The following is a 20,042-nucleotide window of genomic DNA, read 5'->3' on the forward strand; positions in this document are numbered from 1 at the left end:
TGGTTTGAAAGTTTGAAAGCGATTTATTAAAAACTAACTTTCTTTTAATTGCGCGCTCATCCGTCACTTCGTGAAAATAGGGACAAAATGAGTTGCACCAAATGAAAGAGGAGGATCTAATAAAGCTTTACAAATATCGTCCTTGTTTTCACAGAGTGGCGGTAGTGAGGAAAATCGTCATGCAAAGTGAATGTAATTTTTTTTACTACCGTCACTTCGTGAAAACAGCGACGATATGTGTCACTTATTAATCATGATTTTGATTAAGTTATGATAAAACACCGATAATTCTCGGTTTCGTTTTTTTTTCTGGGACGCACTGTATAGGGTTAAGCCGCCGACACCATCGCTGGGATGCAACTATGATGGCTTCTGTTTCACAACAGCTTGCCACGCCTTCCTATCTTCTGTCAGCCTAGTGGCTTTAGTCAGGGAGTTAAGGCGTCTGACATGTTGCAGTTTGCCTTGATGTACAGTGCGTCCATCCTTTAATTAGCTGGTCTTCCCCTTGGGTATTTGTACATTTCCGTTCAGAAGGATGTGGGGTATCTTTTTTGATTAATTCTCTTGATATGTCCAAAGTATCTCATTTTTTTGTTGCAACCCTGTCGACAGTGGCGTACGCAGGATTTTTTTCAGGGGGGGGGGGGGTTAAAATCGGGCCAAAAAAATCTCAACGACTCAGCCTGCCGCTGAATAAGCAGGGGGGGGGGGGGGTAAAAGGACATATTTTTTTTTGGTCTCGAAATTTGAAAATTTGACATTTTGTTCCGTTGTGGGGGTGGGGGGGGGGGGGTAAGGTCACCTTTTTTAGGTCATCCATTGGCATAATTTAAAGGGGGGTTCCCCAAAAACATACACAAAACATACACATACAAAAAGTCAAGGGGGGAGGGTTTCCCCCCCCCCCCCCCCCCCCCCCCCCCCCCTGGGTACGCGCCTGCCTGTCGATGATGGTTTCTTCCATGTTCAGTGGTGTTGGTACGTGTGTGTTTCTCATCCTGTCAAGTCTGGTCACACCCATGATTCTCCTGTGACATATGCCATCTCAAAAGCCGGTGTGAAGTCTATTTGCATCGACATTTTTAATGCACCATATAAAAGAATCGACAACACCAGGACTTTGTACAGTAATTCTTGTTGAGCAGCGTATATTATATCTTTTGATGCCCAGATATTAGTGCCTTTCCAAATTCGATGCTGTACTTCTTCCGAGCAGACTTCCTGTCTACCATATTGTTCCTCCCAGGTAAATGAACTTTCTGAGTGTTTGAGCTGTTCTCCTCCAATGTTTATATTCAGTAGTTGAGATTGTTTGCTTATGACTTGTACTCCTGTTTTGGTAATGTTTATTTTCAGTCCAAAGTTTGAGCTGTTCTGATTAGAGGTCTCTATCATTGTCAGCTATAAGGACAATGACGTCAGCAAATCTTAGGTTGTTGATCAGCTGTCCCTGCACTCTTACGCCAATCATTACACATCATTAATCAAGTATCTGCCATTTTTCTAAGAGGAAACCAAAGGTAAAAACAAATGTTCTTCTTTTTCGTCATTACTGGTTAAACTTGTGCATACATCGTCAGGGTATGTATAATAATGATCATTATTTTTATTTACAGGTGCTGCTTTTGTGTACATGACTACTGCAATTTGCTTTGTTGTGATCTTTTAGACAAGATTCCAGCTACATTTCTGAAAGATGGTGCTAAGATTTTATATAAGCCTTTAAGTTACTTAATGAACCTTTCTATCTTCACGAGTACTTTTCCAGAGGATCTGAAAATTAGCAACAGTGACTTCACTTTATAAAAAGAAAGATAAAACTGATGTTAGCAATTATATATCTATTAGTGTTTTAAGAGTAGCATAAACAATTATAGAAAAATCGGTCTGTGTTCAAATTGAAAAATACCTTAAAGAAAATGATATAATTTATGAATTACAATCTGGTTTTCGACATGATTATTCGACTGAAACATGTCTAATTCATTTGACTGATTATTTGAGGACACAAACTTCCCACGGGCGCTTTGTTGGTTTGGTGCTCCTTGATCTGCAAATAGCTTTTGATACAGTTAATCATGGCGTCTCATTGAAAAAGTTACAAATAATGGGTTTTAACAAGGATTAGTTCAGATCTTACTTGTCTATGATCGACACAAGTAGTGGTCATTCATGATATTCGTTCCAAACTTATGTATATAACATGCGGTGTTCCTCAGGTAAGCATAATAGACCCAATTTGATTTACAAGTTATATCAATGATATGTGTATTTGTATAAAAGACTTTAAACTATTATTGTACGCAGTTGACAGCGTACTACTCTATTCAAATCCGAATCCAAAATATCTTGAGGATAAGTTCAGTGAACAGCTGTCTATGTGTTTCGATTGAATGACCGATAATAAGCTTTCTTTACATGCACTTGAGGAGAAACAGAAAGTATTTTGTTTTGTTCTTAAAGCAGTTCTAAAACGTCATTTGAATTCAAAGTGACACTCAATATTCAAGTAATCAAGAGAAAGTAATATGTGAAGTAGTTAGGCATTGAGTTTGCTAGCGCAATTTTATTTTCATCTAATTAGTAGAATCATTTGTAAAAAAAGAGCAAATTCTCGTCTGAAATGTGTGCAGAGATATCAAAGTTGTACGGATTTAAAAGCAAGACGTATACTCTGTTTTGCTCCTTTTTGATGTTTGTTCGGTAGAAAGATAAAGAAGAATAATATATGGAAATATACAGACAAAATATATTTGAGATATTACATAGTAAAGAAAAAGGCAAAATAAGAATGGAAGGAACGAGAGAGGAATATAGAGTGGGACGGAGGAAAGAGTAAAGATACAGGGATCGAGGGGGGGGGGTGTAGGCGTGAAGGAAATGGTCTAGGAACGTAGCTGTACTTTACTATTGTATTACGAGCTTTCGGTTTGTGAGGCCTTCTTCAGGTTCTGAAGTGCAAACACATACAAAAACAAATACATTGTATGAACAAATATACATGGCATACATGGCATACAAACTTAATATCACTCAATCATAGACCATTTTCTTCACGCCTACATATTATGGAACACCCGTTGTTCTGTCAGAGTTTAGAATTCTCGCACTTTTATATATATATACATATACCCTGTATTACAAGGATGTAGAGAGAAGGGACGCGGATGGAGAGAAAGAAAGAAATATATGGGGAGGTTAGACAGGTTTATCTTTATAAACATTTTTTTTTTAAATTATACCGGATAATTATGTATACTTTCTATTTCACAACTTTAAACCATGTCAAATGTATTATATCTTTGAATGTTGAATTGTATTTCTGATTTCTTGTCATAATTACTGTTCTGTTGGAAATGAAAAATTAAACTGAAACTGAAACTGAAACAGAAACTGGCAGAGGGAGATGGAGGAAGAGAGGAAAAACAGTAGAGCGCATGAGCGTCAATCCTTACGTAATACCTATTGTTCAGGGGGATGAATGAATAGATCATCCCCCCTGAACAATAGGTATCAATTACAGATTTATGCCCATGGTAGAGAGAGAGAGAGAGGGGAAAAAGAGAAAGAGAGAGAGAGAGAGAGAGAAAGAGGTATCAAGTTGCGTAGTGATCAGAAACTTCGCTTTCTTCTTCTTTTCCTTCTTCTCTTTCATATCATCACCATAATCAATTATTTATCATTATTGCAATGACGACCTTCGTCATTGCCTTGTTTTCGTTCACTTTCTTCTCATTAATTACAATGACGAATATCGTCATTGCCTTGTTTTCGTTCACATTCTGCACCATTAATATTCTTCGTGTTTTCCTCGTCAGGAAATTGCATTCGTTTTGCACGTAGTGTTTGTTATTCCTAGTTAGGTGCTTTTCTCATGTCCATTTTCGTTCAAATTTCATAGGCATAGTCTCTAGCATCTCTTCAAGGTCACCTATTTTTTAGATTTTTGAAATCACTCATGCATAACCATCCTGGCGCCATTTTGTCCGTTTCTGGTCCATTTTTAGGCCTTTCTTTCTTCCTTCCTATCTTCACTATCCTAGATCCTACAAACTTCTAACAAATTCCTTTAGATAGTCTGAGAAATGTTCTTTCATCTGCAACGTATAAGCTGACCTTCAAAATGCCATCTTCGTACTCAAAATTCAAATCCAAAACCGACTCCGTCAAAAATCTTTAAAATTCTTGAAAAGTGGACCCCAACAAATCTAAAACTGCCATAACTTTTTCATATAAATTTCGTTTTGTATTTAAATCTTACAGTATCTTTATCTCATATTTGCACATAGCCATGCCAAATTTCACGCTCCAATGGCTATGCACAAAATAAATAGCGCCCTCTAAATTTCTGGGAATTGGCTTTCTTTCTGTGGCCGTATCTCCATTATGGCTTGGCAGACCCGTACCTTTTTTTGGATTTAGATACCCGAAGATATCCCCTTTCAAGCCATATACGAAATTATATACCCTATCTTTGACCAAATTTGAGAAAATTGCTCTCCAAATTCGCCATTTTCAAGAAAATTGCGAAATAACTTCAACTTGCTCTAAAATTACGATCCGTAGACCTACAACAATGAAACTTTGCAGACATATGTATCTATATACGTGACAACGGTCTGCCAAGTTTGGTAAATTTTAATGACGTCAGCACAAAGTTATCGCCAAAAATGATGAATTTACTGTGCATTACGTAATAGCGCGTCTAATGCGTGCAGTACATTGCGCGCAGATGACAATGGTGTCAAACTGACCGCAATGAAGTGCCCTTTTGGATGATACCAAGTATGATATATGTTCACACACAAAATTGTGAGTTAATCGCATTTTAAACACCATATTATACTGTTTATAATGATGTTAGTATAGACGACCGTTAGTGCCAGATCGCCCGTCATTGCACGCATATCGTTGTGCCACGATTGCAGGTCTAGTATTCTCTTACTTCTTCTTCTTGTCTTCCGGAGTCCCATTCGTTTTGCACGTAGTGCTTGTTATTCCTATCTAGGTCCTTTTCTCTTGCTCGATTCATTTCAAACTTCATAGGCACAGTCTCTAACATCTCATCAAAGTCACTACGTTCTTCGATTCTCGAAATCACTCATGCGTAAACGTCCAGGCGCCATTTTGTCCGTTTCTGGTCCATTTTAAGGCCTTTCTATCTTCCTTCCTATCTCCACTATCCTAGATCCTACAAACTTCTAACAAATTCCTCTAGATAGTCTGAGAGATGTTTTTTTCATCTGCGACGATAACCTGCCCTTCAAATCGCCATCTTCATACTCAAAATTTAAATCTAAAACCGACTCCGTCAAAAATCCCTCAAATTCTTTAAAAATTGACCCCTAAATAATCTAAAACTGCCATAAGTTTCTCATATAAATTCCGTTTTGTATTTAAATCTCACAGTATCTATATCTTATAATTGCACGTAGCCATGACAAATTTCACGCTCCAATGGTTTTGCACAACATAACTAGCGCCCTCTAAAGTTCTGGGAATTGGCTTTATTTCTGTGGCCGTATCTCCATAATGGCTTGACAAACCTGTACCCTTTTTTGGATTTAGATACTTGAAGATATGCCCTTTCCAGCCATATACAAAATTATATACCCTATCACTGACCAAATTTGAGAAAATTGCCGTCCAAATTCGCCATTTTCAAGAAAATTCCAAAATAATTTCAACTTGCTCTAAAATGACGATCTTTATACCTACATCAATGAAACTTAAAAGAAACAAGTATCCATATACGTAACAACTGTTTGCTAAGTTTGGTAAAATTTAAATATGTCAGCGCAAAGTTATCGCCAAAAATGATGAATTTACTATGCATTACGTAATATACGCAGATGACAATGGTGTCGAACTGACCGCAATGAAGTGCCCTTTCGAATGATACCAAGTATGGTATATGTTCACACAGAAAATTGTGAGTAAATCGCATTTGAACAACGGTCACTATACAAATTCCGGTCATAATACAGATCCTGTACGTTTTCCGCCCATGCATTACACGCATTGTCTATGGGGAAATCGGGTTCACGCTTTTGGACCCAGAACGATCTTTATTTTTCTTGAAATTTTATAGGCACATTCTAAGTGGCCAAGTGCAGAGCATCTCGAGGCCGAATTTTTAAAATCGTTCAAGCATGACATTAAATGCTATTTCATACTCTGCGTATTTACTAGTCCGAAAGATGTTCTTTCGTTTGACACGTAAAAACAATGCATCGTCATTGCACGCACATCGTTCTGACACGATTGCATTTCTAGTTATGTATTATTATCATTATTACTTAGTTTCAGATTACTATATATCACATTCACATTCAATTATCATGAACATTAAACAATAATGAAAACTTATTCTTTCAATAGGTATTAAAAATACATCCAATTATATCAAGCAATGAAAGTAATGAAAGAGTCAAAATAACAAACAGAGACATACATATATAATCGCATGGTATTTAAACTGAAATTATATAAAAATGTGTCCAGTGGAATTTGAGGGAATCCAGCGCACCGCCCCCCCCCCCCCTCCCACAGGATTCGTCGAATATTAATTAATAACGCGGCGTCCCATACTTGGGAAATGCATTGACGTAATCAACTAATAAAGTCATATGTAAACAAACGATATGTCATCATTATTTATAAAGTACTCTCAAAGTTTTAGACACAGACACAGTACAAACACAGCACATACTGTTGTTATCAGACAGACAAAGACTTGTTATCGCCTAGTGACGTGTCCATTGTGACATTTTATAATACAATATCATTACTCAAGTCCTGCCATTCTTCTAAAAGGAAACGACAGATAAAAACAAATTTCTTCTTCTTCTTCGTCCTTGCTGGTTAAACTTGTGCGTACGTCGTTAGGGTAGGTATAATCATGGATATATTACGGATGGACATTCGACTTGATTCTTTCTTTGATCCAACGAGATCCTCCGCCTTCTGATTATGTGCATCTTAGTGAGAACATTCAGCTGTTTTAACAATAACGACTGCGTCATTGACAAAGGAGCAGTTTCCCTCTCTTGAGTTTTGTTTGGAGGGTGTGCTCTGTAAGAGTGTGTCTTAAATAATAAAATTACCAATGGGGAGCAGCAAAGTGGAAAAGCAGACGATTTTGGTGATATAGAATTTATTATTACTTATTCGCACACTTTCGCACGCACCAATGACCTTAACAAATAATTAGAAAGCCATCATCTTTATGAGCCCTGTGCGTTGTAATTCTGGGCTATTATGAGAAAATTGGGGAAAACGGGATTTTAAATCACAAACAATCCAAATTTAACCTATCTGGTAATATCAACATGTGTTTTAAAAATATATCATAGTACACGGAACAACAATTTCCGATTATTAACCACAACTGCACATTGATTTCCCATAATTTAAGCGATTTATTATCTACTGCGCATGCATAATAACATGTCTAAAATCACTATCTTAATTCTGTCCCGGCTTATTAGTGGCGGACCTCATGAGAACAAAGTGAAGAAACATGTATGGAATGTTATTAAAACGACATTGACGGAGAAAATCACATTGAATTCGTTAACAAAACGACAAATGTCCATTCGAATTAGGTCAATGGTATAATAATGTGCATTCTTTTTTACAGGTGCTTTTTGTATTGTTTTGTGTGTGTACATGACTACTGCAATGTTTTTTTTTTTTGCTCAACATGGGGGAGGGGGAAGTAGAGGGGGTAGTGAGTTACTCAACACCCCCCCCCCCCCTTGAGCAGAACAAAAAAGAAAAAGGTACATTTTTGTGGGTACCACATTTCTTTCAAACTTTTTTGGTGCCAGGGGTGGGGCCATTTTTGCCAGGGGGTGGTCCCGTCGGGCACCCCCCCCCCTGCCTTTGACCTACTTACTTCAAAGCCGAAATTAGGCTGTGTTTTGATACCATGTACCTTCATATCAAATTTCATTAACATCATCTAATATTGAACGGAAACCAGATTTGTCACGGACGGACGGCAGCATTTATTTCCTGGGCGAGGGGATAATTAAAGGAATCAGAGGAGAGATGCGAATGACATTGATATAGCCTGAATACAGAATACTTTTCTCTTCTCTGCCAGATTTATACTTTTTAATTTTGTATATACTTATGTTTTCGTACGTTTTAGAAATTCAAAATATTCATCATTATTTCCTCTTCTTCCTCCTTCTTCTCCTCCTCTTTCTTCTTCTCCTTCTTCATCTTCTTCTTTTTCTTTCTTTTTTTTATCTTCCTACGCTTCTTGTACTAATCATTTATATCATTATTATTTTAATGTCATTATTATTACTATCATCATTATTATCTTTAATAAGTTTTTTCTTAAATTTCTGTAGATAATACGACTTTAACTTAATAATTTTGTCGGGGACCCTACTGGAAATAAGCTCTGACTCGAGCTTTCGTGTGTTATCCTGTTCAAGCTGTCTTAATTCTATCTGTTTTTCTTTTATATTGCTGTATGTTGGAAACTTGGTGAATAAAATCAATCAATCAATCAATCGTCATCTAGTACGGAATTTAGGCGTTGGCCTTTGATTCCCGGTCACTGTATACGTCTGGCATTGCATTGTCACATGAGAAAGATAGTACATGTCTTTAGTGTGCTTACGGGAGGAGTCGGGGAAGGTCACTTTGCTTGTTCCACCTTTTTTAAAAGCCTTTTGAAAGATTCAGTTGTTTTTCGTTTGCTCTATATTTTCAGGCAGGTTGCTTTTGGCTGTTCACACTTATCCAATGTTCGAGCCTACAAGGATATATAAGGATGGCTTTGAGACAAGTCCAGACTGTCCAGTACATATAATTACCAACCGTATAGTAATTAATTATTGGACTCCATGGAAGAACAGAGCCATTAGGTTAATGGCTCTGAAATGGACTATCCAACCGTTTTATCATTCTATCATTGTTATATAAATCTTTGATTTTGTTATATTGTGTTATTGTTTTTTATGATGATTTTCGGAAATAAAACAAACAAGTTATTCTACAATTTAAATCAATTTATGATTGGCAGGAACGGCAGGAACCATTTACATGCAAATCCATGGAAACTTTTTTTTTCTATTTGTTTTTAGCTTGATTAAAATCCATCATGATTGACCTGCTTGGAGCTGGAGAGTCTGGCTTTGGTCAGTTTAATGCCCTGACCATCACAGCAACCCTTGGAATGGTCACTGCTACGCTGGCCCTCTGGACCATCGTGAGGCCAAAGCGATTTCCTCCTGGTCCAAGAGGCCTGCCTATCGTTGGCAGCATCTACAGTAAGTCAAATGTAGATCCTAATTTACCAGGCACCAACTTATAGTGATATGCAACACAATGGAAGAAAAATACTCAGAGTGGATCGAGTGCCATTCAGCTCCACAAACTTCAACTCCAAAAGAGCACTTTTGAAAGAAGAAAAAGGAAAACAGTGAAATACAAAGTCGTGCAAATGTCTGTGAAGAATCTTATTAGAAGTTATGATAATATAGGGTGGCCTATACGGCTAAGGCACGGCGGGTCTATACTTGCAGAGAACAACAAACACATCTTCACTCCATACATGCTTGCAACCTTACTTGCATTTATCTACATGGATTTACATGTACATCGTATAACAACTGTAACTAATAAACATTCAAATAACAGAGATGGTAAATAGAAGGAGGTACATGAATATCCATAGATTTCCGTGCATATCAATGAGTTGCTATGAATATTCAATATAGCTTAACCAATCGTATACTATAAAGAACAAAAACCAAAGGATGAACATGAAAGGATAAACATGAAAGGAATAATAAAAGAGACTAAAGTTGGAGAGAGTGAACATAGCACGAGAGCCTGTAGAGGGAATGGTGACGATGATTAAATGTGATGGAAAGAGCAAAATAGAGTTTGATGATAGCAGAATGCAAATAGACATATGGGAAGATAGGATGCTTTCATACATGCTACGGTACAATGTCCTGTTCAAAATCTAGCTCTACAATACCAAATCCAAAAAACAGCTCCTTTTCACAAGAAAGTATTCAAAAACATTTTACGATAGTTTGGTACTAGATTTTCTCATTGACATGGAACTCTAGATCTACATGCATGTATCTCCCGGCCCCCCCCCCCCCCCACTCAGTGTTATTTAGGGTACGCATATGCTCGTTCCCTCTTTTTGAAAGCACCCCCTATCTGAGGACTGCCAACATTTCCGAACCCCCCTATCGCGGGCTTTTCGCGGGCTTTTCCTGCCTTGGAGACCCCCCTAAATCAGGAAAAATGCTCAATGTACCCCCCTAAATTCGGAATAATTTCTCAGGAGTCCAAAGAGATGAGAGGAAAATAGAAAAACACCCTTTTTAAAGAAATCTCCGGGTGAAAGTCAAATACCCCCTTTTTTAACATTTCTCGGGCCGGACTTTGTCGCATGAAAAGTACCCCTTTACCGGACATTTTGGCAACACGCATGCGGTCATTTCGAAACCTGAGTGGGGGGGGGGGCCGGGATGTATCTAGACTAAGTTTTGTGATTTCTAATTATTTTGGCTGTTATTGTAATTGCTTGATGTTTTATCACACGGCTTCTCCTCTTGAAATCTCATCTTGATACATCTTACTTTTAGTTAAATCTTTCATGTTTATTATGCTCCTTTGGTTTTTAGGTATAAATGATTCTCCTGAGGTTGTCTTTGGGGAATGGGCCAAGAAGTACGGTGATATCTTTGGCTTCAAGGCGGGAGAGAGATGGATTGTAGTTCTCAACCGTCAAGCATTGATCAAGGAAGCCGTCCTCAAACAGAGCGTTGGCTTTGCTGACCGTCCAGATTTCCTCTCTCGTAAGTGGATAGGATTTAGTAATTAAATATCAACATGATATTTTATGCCATGACAGGGATAATAGTTACTGGATATCAACATAATATTTTTAATTATGATTGGGGTAATACTGTCGGAGCACCAGACGGTTACAGAATTGGTATGATATTAAGTAATATTTTATGCTATGACTGGGATAATTATAGTAATTAACATAATACGTTGATGCTATGACCGAGGTAGTAATGTTGGAGTGCCAGGACACATGGGTACTTATAATGTAAGGCTTTTTATAATTGTGCCATCCAACTCCACTACCTTTCAGCTTTTCTTGCCTTCTTTCCTTCGCTTCTTCAGCTATACTTATAACAATGTTGCTTTCCTTTTGTTGCATAATCATGTAATTTTTTGATATGTTTAGATACTGAAATTATATTTTCAACATCAGATAGAAGATGAAAGACCATAGAGGTTATATGAAGCAAAGATGTGCAGATTCAGAGAAAGACAAAGAAATACATGGGAGAGATAGAAAGTTAGAGAGAAGGAATTGACTTTTGAGGTGTTGGTGCATGCAGCAGTCACCATAGTTATACCTTTTTGTTAAATCCTTGTATTTTATTGTATTCTCTGGGCCACCAAGATATTAATGCTAGTCAAATTTGGTTGACCAAAAGGGCATACACAATGTCGGCCAGTGTCGATTGTCACAGAAGGGGTCAAAATGAATGTATGGAAAATGAATGTATGTAAACGTAAATTTATGTGCACTGCTGATATTGTGTTTTCGTGTATTTCAATTTTCAGTGGACATTTTCTCGGATGGATTCAAGGATATTGCTTTCAGCCCATACAGTGAGACCTGGAAACTTCATCGCAAGTTGGCTCACTCAGCTCTCAGGTAAAACTTAGATAATACACTCAGAGTTAAGCGACCACCTGTGTAGAAAGAATACATGTCTATAATTAATAATAGTAATAACTATAATAATATGTACCCAAGGTAACTTCATCAGTATTTAAGTAACTGTGCGAATAAATTTCACAAAATGGGCAAATTAAACATGTAAGGAAAGCCTATATCATTGAGAACACGAATCATTTGCTTTAAGGTTGGGTAAATATTAATTTAACACTTCAATAAGCATTTTCCAAGACCCTTCTCAGATTTTCAAATCCTGGCTTGAAAGCGAAATAATATACGGGTCCTGAATCATGACGTCACACGTGGGACAGGGAGCTGGGGCGCTCGCTCGGTGCACTAGCAAGAAGTAGACATACACAGAGTTTAGACGTACACGTTGCATAGTGAAAGTGGATAAAAATTTCTCGAATTTGGGTAATTAAACTTTAAAATTGCTTATTATGCCACATGTATATTAAATGTTAGCATTTCGATTATTCCAAATATCTTATTATTTATTTTTTGTTGTTGAGATGTCATCGCATGAATGGGGGAATTTCCAGTCAAGTGCTCAAACAACACGATGAGACACCTAGTTCTTTTCATTCTTCCTCGCTCCCAGGCATTTTGCAACAGGCAAGCCTCTTCAGGATCTCATCTCCAGCGTCTACCCCAAGGTTGAGAAGAAGTTGGCCATGACGGAGGGACAACCAATAGACCCTAAGGTCCTCATCACTCTACTCATGTACAACGTACTCGCACAGATGTGCTTTGGACGAAGGTGAGTTCTGCACAACGGTTTTGGAACTTGTGGTAAAGCAAGGGTTTTATTTAGAAGTTTTTAGTCAAAAGGCAAGCAATCCAATCTTAACATCAGCTTGTTATGAGTTGAGTTGGAAAGAAACTTTATATAGGCAATAAGAAAATAGATTTATTTTAATTAAATTTAATAATATTAATGCGACTGTGATGCAGGACAACTCTCTATTCTTTGTTATGCCTCCGCAACGAAGTAGCCGTAGCCATGTTTTCGGGTTGTCCGTCCGTCCCTTTCTCATGATCGCGTTATATCTCAAGAACCGATTGACAGGTCGATCCCCGCCAACTTTAAACTTGGGTCATGTACATTGTACGTATCTTGTAGAGCCAATGAACTGATTAGATTTTGGGGTCAAGAGGTCAAATGGATAATGTCATGGGGCTCATAATGTATGCAAAAATAGTTTGTAATAAAAATATTCTGAGAACCTGTTAATGAATTAGAATCAAACTGGAATTTTAAAATTTGCTTCTGTTTGGGTTTGTAACATCGCTCTATGACGGAGACATAATTTTCGACTGCGCGCAGTCGAAGATCCATCTAGCTTTATTTTGTTGTGTTTTTGTTGTAATGCCTATTAGAATACAATACATTTGTATCATTAAAAACACTAACCTTTTTAAAGAAAATCGAACTAGATCACAGCCATGATATATAATATTAGAATGTTCTCTATTCATTCCCGTTTCACAGGTACATGAGTTATTTAATACGTGTTTTAGCCACAGTTGCCCTACATTCAATACCCTACCCTACATATGAAGATTCTAGGCTTCTGATTGGTCAAAACTGCAGGCATGAAATACGCTACTGACTGCTAGCAGTATAGCGAAAAATATTGACCGGGCATCACTCTCCTTACGCGTACAATGAAAGGACGCAATGGATTAGCTTTTTAACTCCAATAATGAACAAACACGTTTAAACTTAGTAAAATTCTGTCGAAAATTAATGCTTGTTTTCATTAATTTAAGTATGTGCACAATGTTATGAGTTCAATATTAACTTTATGTTTCTCTTTTTTGTCTTATATAAAATTATTAAATTGATATCAAGACAATTTTTAGTAATTCATTAATTCAAATATCAATTTTCTCGTGCCAGTAACTTTCTTTTTCAATTGCTTCCATTCATTTTGTCATTTTGGTTGTAATTATTATTAACGTTTTTTAAAATAAATTATTACTATTGTTATTTGATATTGCTATTATTATTATTATTATCTTCAAAATTTTTCTCACTATTGTCGATAGTGTTATTTTTTTTATTGATTGGAAACGCCCCCTCTCAAAAATGAAATGGAAGCTCTTATTATTACCAATCATGTGAAAAAATATGTTTTGACTAATTCGTGATGATACAAATTTTGCCGGAGAACCGCCTATTAATTGATATATTTGGTAAATTATTATATCTATCCGGACCGGATCATCGCGCACGTGTCGCGTACATATAGCTCCGTTTAGTCTCATTTGACAACGCCCCCTATCGTCAGAGTCAGCAGCCCAACATGTTAGCCTATGGAATTATACAACTTCATTTTGTTTTGTTTAAAAGAAAAGCACATCCACCCCGACGTACGTTATCACAAACTCTTTCATTGGAACCCTCATGTCCCATAGACTTTTGAAAGTTCATCCCCCATAATTTGATCAAAATAGGTTGCAAGCTCGCCATTGCCTATATAACACATGTGAAACAAGTCGAACTTTGGACTCAGTTTGCCAAGCGATTGTAAGGTTATAGGTCAGGCACACGAAGGATAACAAGCATGAATTATCATAGATCAGTTCTGATCGGTTCATTATGTCCATTTCAGCCAACCCCCCACCGTAATTTTTCTATTGAAGATAAGCAAACATTTTGCCGAGGTAAGCAAAAACATGAATATTCATGATCGCCATGGACTATTCGATTATTTACAGAGGGGCGCAATTGTGCACCACATCAAACTCCCCTTCTTTAAGTCAAGTATTTCATTGCATTATGTAGTTTGGTAGGTTTATTTTAATAACTGTTTAATTATCAGATATTGATGATAGTTTAAAGATATAGAAAATGTTCTTGTATTTTATATTTAGAAAAGCAATCTCACATACAAATTCACTATACCAAGTGTCGTCTAATCCGCCGATTGTCGTCTGCTATGTACGTCCAGCGAGCGAAAATGGGACAACCGGAGCAATATGATCCCATATCCATCTTTCTGTGTATAGTGCTTGTATCTTTACCAAGACTGGGCCAAATTTCTTATCAGTTTGATGATTCCAGAACCTTGCAGTGCACACCAATACTTATATGCTAGATGATCAACCTTTTCTGAACGTTTCCACAAAGTTTCTTTCACAATGCAATCGCATGACCAAAACTGGTCTTTATCTAAGACCAGTTCTGGTCATGCGATTGCATTGTGAAAGAAACGATCAAAATGATAAGAAATTTGGCCCAGTCTTCGTAAAGTTACAAGCACTGTACACAAAAAGATGTATATGGGACTACGCACACGTAGGAATCATGTGCGTATTATCTCTTTGGTCCCAATAGATAAACTAATTTACCACATATATCTATTAGTAGGCGGTTTCCCGGCAAAAATGTTATCATCATGTATTAGTCAAAACATATTCTTTCACATGATTGATAATAAGAGCTTTCGTTTCATTTTTTGAGAGGGGGGGGGGGGGGGCGTTCCAAAACTGGTCTTTACCTTTAACATTAATTCGATTTGTATTGACAGTGTTAAATTGACAAATTCAAACTGATTGTAAACTTCTCCTATACCCCGCAATGTGGGTGACATAAGAATAAATTGTTATTGTCATGTCATTGCCCAGCGGCTTTAATCTACTTTAAGATTCAGTTGCAAGGCGAACCTTAATCCTGTGCATGTATCTTTCAAGAAATAACGCCTGGTGAAAATGCGTCCACTGCAAGTGTCTGGCAAAACCCTACAAGAAGGTACAATTACTTTTTTGTTTTTAACTGATTTTTCTTGATGTCATTATTGGATTGCAGTTATGAGTTGGAAGACCCTAATGTGGCGCAATGGATGAACACAAACGACGAAATCAATGAACATTTGGGATTAGGTCTAGCAGCAGACTTCTTCTCTTGGGCCAAGTACCTTCCCACCAACGGTCCATGGATGTTGAAGGAACTCCAAGAAAGGCTTTGGGGCTTCTTGCGTTTGCAGGTGGATGAAACGAGAGAACATTATGATCCGGGTGAGCTACTGAAATTTCGGTATTTGATTGGCTGAGAAGTCTTATGAAACAGTCTTAGTCCACCTTCATGAACATGACTGAGTCATTACAGCTAAATGTGTTGCATTTTCTATTCCTCTTCATAGAGAACATCAATAATGTCTACAGTCTACTTCTCAAAGCTCAAGAAGATGCAAGGAAAGAAGGAGAGAACGTGGACAAACTGACCGATACTCACATCTTCCAGACGATCGCTGATATCTTTACAGGTACATGTATGATTAATGTATTAGCTTGTTACCTGCAGAAACATGGTGCCCCTGTATTAATTCTAAAAAGGCAGGAGGGGGACAGACTCCTCCCCCTCCCCCAACCCCCCCCCCCCCCACCCCCTGGGCATGCACGTAATACACTTGAGGATAGATTAGAAATATGAAATGAGTGCTATTTCACTGTATGCAACAAACACTAGCGTTGGGTGCGAATACATCACAATCATGCACTAACCAGATTATCAATTTGAGATTCGCATAGATGTAGTGATACCATATTTTAAACATTTTATTTTGTTTGTTTTTCTGCTTGCACATAAACGAACTTATTACAAAGGTTGGATTACCCTTTACTCTCTCATGTTCAGGATCCCGGATGTAAAATTCTTTGTGTAAAAGCTTTTCAATTCAGTACACATGTACCATTTAATTTGACGTTCCTATATTAGACATGTCTTTATGGATTAAAAAATGATTATTGATCATTATTAAATCTCAGTCAATTTACCCTTCAAAAAAAGAAAATTCTGAGAGGACAAGATGTTTTATTTGCAATGATTTTTTTTTTATTGATGACAATTAAATCTCAAAATTTGAAGACTGAAAGATGAGTTTCCAAAGGTCAAAGCTTATTTCAAAACTTTATTTGTTGTATTTTATAGCTGGTATTTTGACAACCGTTGAGACCCTATACTGGGCCATGGCTCTCCTAGCAACCTACCCAGAAATCCAGGCAAAGATCCGCGTCGAGATCGATGATGTCATCGGCCGTGATCGTCTTCCTACCATCAATGACCGCGGGAAGCTTCCCTACACGGAAGCAAGCCTCTATGAAGTGTTGCGGTACAGCAGTATTGTTCCGAACGCTCTTCCTCATGCTACTACCAGGGATACAGAGTTTGGTAATATTAATGAGAAAATTGTTTTTATCAATTAAAAGCCGTCTTAATTGGTGGATGGAGGGTTTTATGGGGCACACCTTTTGAAATCAAAGCTACTGCTATGTCAGACATGTTCTAGCATTTCCTGGAGAGGAAGATCGTTAGGCAGTATTGTGTAAAAAGCTATGATGCGCTACATGTACATGTATAAAGTACTTGCAATTGCTCGTAAGTATAGTTAAATGATCATCGTACGTGTATTCTTGATCTTCCTTGAGCTGTCTGTGATGTCACATGGCGGATAAGATAATTTTTTAAGGGTTTTTCACGGGGAAAGGCTCAGCAGGTTGCAGACAAATTGAGAAAATTTTTCCTCCACTATATACTATGGTACATACATGTATCTAGATCAAACAGTTGATGTTTTGTTGATGTATAGAACCAAACTCATCCACAAAGGTATTGAGATACATTTGTTTCAAATACCAATATTAGATGTGTGATGTATAAGTTATATGGATATGACTGCATCATCTTTTGCCAATTGATAAGTGTACTTCTTTCAACTGCACTCAGTGTTGCCTGCCATCCTTTCCACATGTCTATAAAAGGTCATGTTTTGTATTTTTTTAACATTATTACATTGTAAATGGAACCTGTATTACAGACCGCTAGTGTATGAAAACTACAAATCATGAAATTGTTTTTTACATTGATTGTTTCTGGCTCCTGTTGACTTTGCAGGTGGCTATCATATCCCAAAAGGAACCACAGTGATAATCAACACATACTCTATGCACTATGACCCTCAAGAATGGGACCAACCAGACAAGTTCCTTCCAGGTAAAAAAATGAATTCTACGATGTCTCCCCCAGGATATTTAATACTCAAGAGCTTGGTTTGGGAGGTGAGGGGTAGGAAATATACAGTTTTTTTCTGGTGGTTATTTCATCCTCTAAAGACCCACAGAGATGATCCAAAACTACTCCATGCACAGCCTCGCTCAACATGACTAAGAACTGGACGAAGTGCTCCTAGGCAGGGCTCCACACTAACTTTTAGGGTGAGGGGGTGTGTGAGCCCTGTGTAAAAATTGAACAATGTATGCGCCCATTTTTCCTGGGCGCCTGTTAGTGTTGAGCCTCATTCTTTTTTAATGTCTGAGAACATCTGATTAATAATCAATTCACTGTAGATTTTCAAAGACTATTGCTATAGTATATGACAACACGGGACAGGACAATATTTTGTTTGTAGAGTATTCACCTCTCGAGCATCTTTATGTAGTGCAATAAAACAAATCATTTCTTTTTCCTGCAGAGCACTTCATGGATGGCAGTGGCACTGTCCGTGATCATCCTCCAAGCTTCTTGCCCTTTGGAGCGGGTCGTCGTGGATGTCTAGGTGAAGCTGTGGCCAAGGCTGATCTCTTCCTTATCTTTACCTGGTTCATGCAGAACTACACCTTTAGCAAGGTCCCAGGAAAGGAGTCTGAAGAAATCTTGAAGATGATTCCTCAGACAGCATCTGGTAGACTCCTTCTCTCCTATGAGATCATGATCAACAAACGAGACTAGTAGGGTCCTGCATGGGCCAGTATTCAATTCAATACTACATCAGAAAGATTAATATTTTACTCAGCTATCGGCTTAGGTAAAATACTAGTCAACTTTGGTATTCAGTTGAAGCTTTGGGCTAATTATGTTACCCCTAGTTTAAAACAACTCACTCGCAGGCTAAAGCCAATTATTTGGAGGCTTTGATTGGCAGGCCATAATGGATGAGCAAATTATGTCACCAATACATATATACAATACATAAGTATTTTGGATATAATTGCCTGTTTAAGCTGCCCCAGATGGTATTGTGAGTCCTCTTTTATCAAATATTCAGTTAAATTGATTCAGGAAAGTGAATTCTTAATTATTTTTAAAAGTTAAAACACATCTTTGGTCAATGTAATGGATTTGGTTAAAAGGACTTTCTGTCCATTGCATTTAGATGGTCTTGACACCAAATCAATGACTAATTGATCATTTACGACCAGTAACAGTTATTAATGTTCCTTTATATAGTAATCATTGATTGAAAAATCCAAAACTGACGGTCTATATTTCAACATTACTGGTAATCAGTAAAAAAAAAAAAAAAAAAAAAAAGAAAAAAAAAAAAGAAGTCTTTTTCAGTGGATTGGTAGCTCTGGGATTGTTTTACTAGTAAATATTGAATGCAAAGGTGCAGTGATACAAGACTCTACAAGAAATGTAAGAATATAAGAAATGCCACACATGTGATTCCTTTAAAAAGTTGATGGATTATAAAGTCGATTGTGGCAGGGTTGTGTACCTTCCTACTTCTTGTGTTTAAAGTGTTGAAAGTTATGAAGAAATAATTTGTTGTTTGTTTACCCCTTGACTTTTACCAACATTCTGAATCACCTGTTTATCTAAATATTTGGTGTTGTTACGTGAATATAATTGAAGATTTCCTATGCATGCTATACAGGTGTAGCCCTATCATACAAGGTAGAGAGGAGATGTATTTTCCGTTGCTTGTCTTCAAGTCATTTAAAGTGGAACCATGTACAAATAAATGGGTAGGGAAGGCCAATTATTTACTTTACCTTTACCGCGAATACTGGAAGAATGCTGAGACAGTAGTCAAGCTTCCAGGTCTATCTTCTTGGTCTATCTTCTTGACAGTACTTATTTCAATATGTACTATATATACATTTGTGAGTCTGTAACTTGTGCATTAGATTAGAACTGTGGTCTGAATTGTGCTGATGTTGCTTCATTCGCATTAACTTCCCCCTTTTAGCGTTATTTTTTTCTAATTGTCAAAAAAGATTTCGAGTTTCTACAGAATTCAGAATGATGTACATATAATTGCATAATTCTTTATAATTGCTGCGATGTACAATATTAAATCATGTTTTGTATTGTGTAAAGATCAACAATATTTTACAGTAAATAATAATGATATATTTTGTAATATCAATTTCTAAAGAAATAATCAGACGGTGTTCATGGAATGTAGTAAAAATAAAAAACAATAATTAACATTGAAACCCATTGCATATTCTCAGAAGTGATGTTTTGTGTCTATGGCCATGACGCTATCAAACGACATTA

At 37.1% G+C, this 20,042-nt stretch overlaps 1 protein-coding gene across 3 annotated transcripts; it reads left to right on the forward strand.

Annotated features, from left to right (window-relative positions):
* The first annotated feature begins 1,440 nt into the window (after window positions 1-1,440).
* Window positions 1,441-19,982, forward strand: LOC589336 (steroid 17-alpha-hydroxylase/17,20 lyase). 3 transcript variants are annotated; one of them, XM_030979995.1, is made up of 10 exons: window positions 1,441-1,523; window positions 9,111-9,296; window positions 10,674-10,847; window positions 11,635-11,728; window positions 12,354-12,512; window positions 15,567-15,775; window positions 15,901-16,023; window positions 16,689-16,928; window positions 17,652-17,750; window positions 18,229-19,982. In XM_030979995.1, exons 2-10 carry the CDS (start codon window positions 9,128-9,130, stop codon window positions 18,483-18,485), a joined length of 1,524 nt encoding a protein of 507 aa, XP_030835855.1. In that variant the 5' UTR covers window positions 1,441-1,523; window positions 9,111-9,127; the 3' UTR covers window positions 18,486-19,982. The 3 variants fall into 3 exon arrangements, with proteins under 3 accessions (XP_030835855.1, XP_030835856.1, XP_030835854.1); XM_030979996.1 differs by lacking the exon at window positions 1,441-1,523 and adding an exon at window positions 1,535-1,584; XM_030979994.1 differs by lacking the exon at window positions 1,441-1,523 and adding an exon at window positions 6,739-6,892.
* The last annotated feature ends 60 nt before the right edge of the window (window positions 19,983-20,042 follow it).

This window comes from Strongylocentrotus purpuratus, unplaced genomic scaffold (genome assembly GCF_000002235.5).
Source record: "Strongylocentrotus purpuratus isolate Spur 01 unplaced genomic scaffold, Spur_5.0 spur5_scaffold_10, whole genome shotgun sequence".
NCBI classification, from domain to species: domain Eukaryota; kingdom Metazoa; phylum Echinodermata; class Echinoidea; order Camarodonta; family Strongylocentrotidae; genus Strongylocentrotus; species Strongylocentrotus purpuratus.

Coding starts and splice junctions, on each gene's coding strand:
- LOC589336 (XM_030979995.1), top strand. CDS start 9,128: ATGATTGACCTGCTTGGAGCTGGAGAGTCTGGCTTTGGTCAGTTTAAT. Junction 15,776..15,900: donor GAGAGAACATTATGATCCGG/GTGAGCTACTGA, acceptor TCCTCTTCATAG/AGAACATCAATAATGTCTAC. Junction 16,929..17,651: donor TACCAGGGATACAGAGTTTG/GTAATATTAATG, acceptor TTGACTTTGCAG/GTGGCTATCATATCCCAAAA.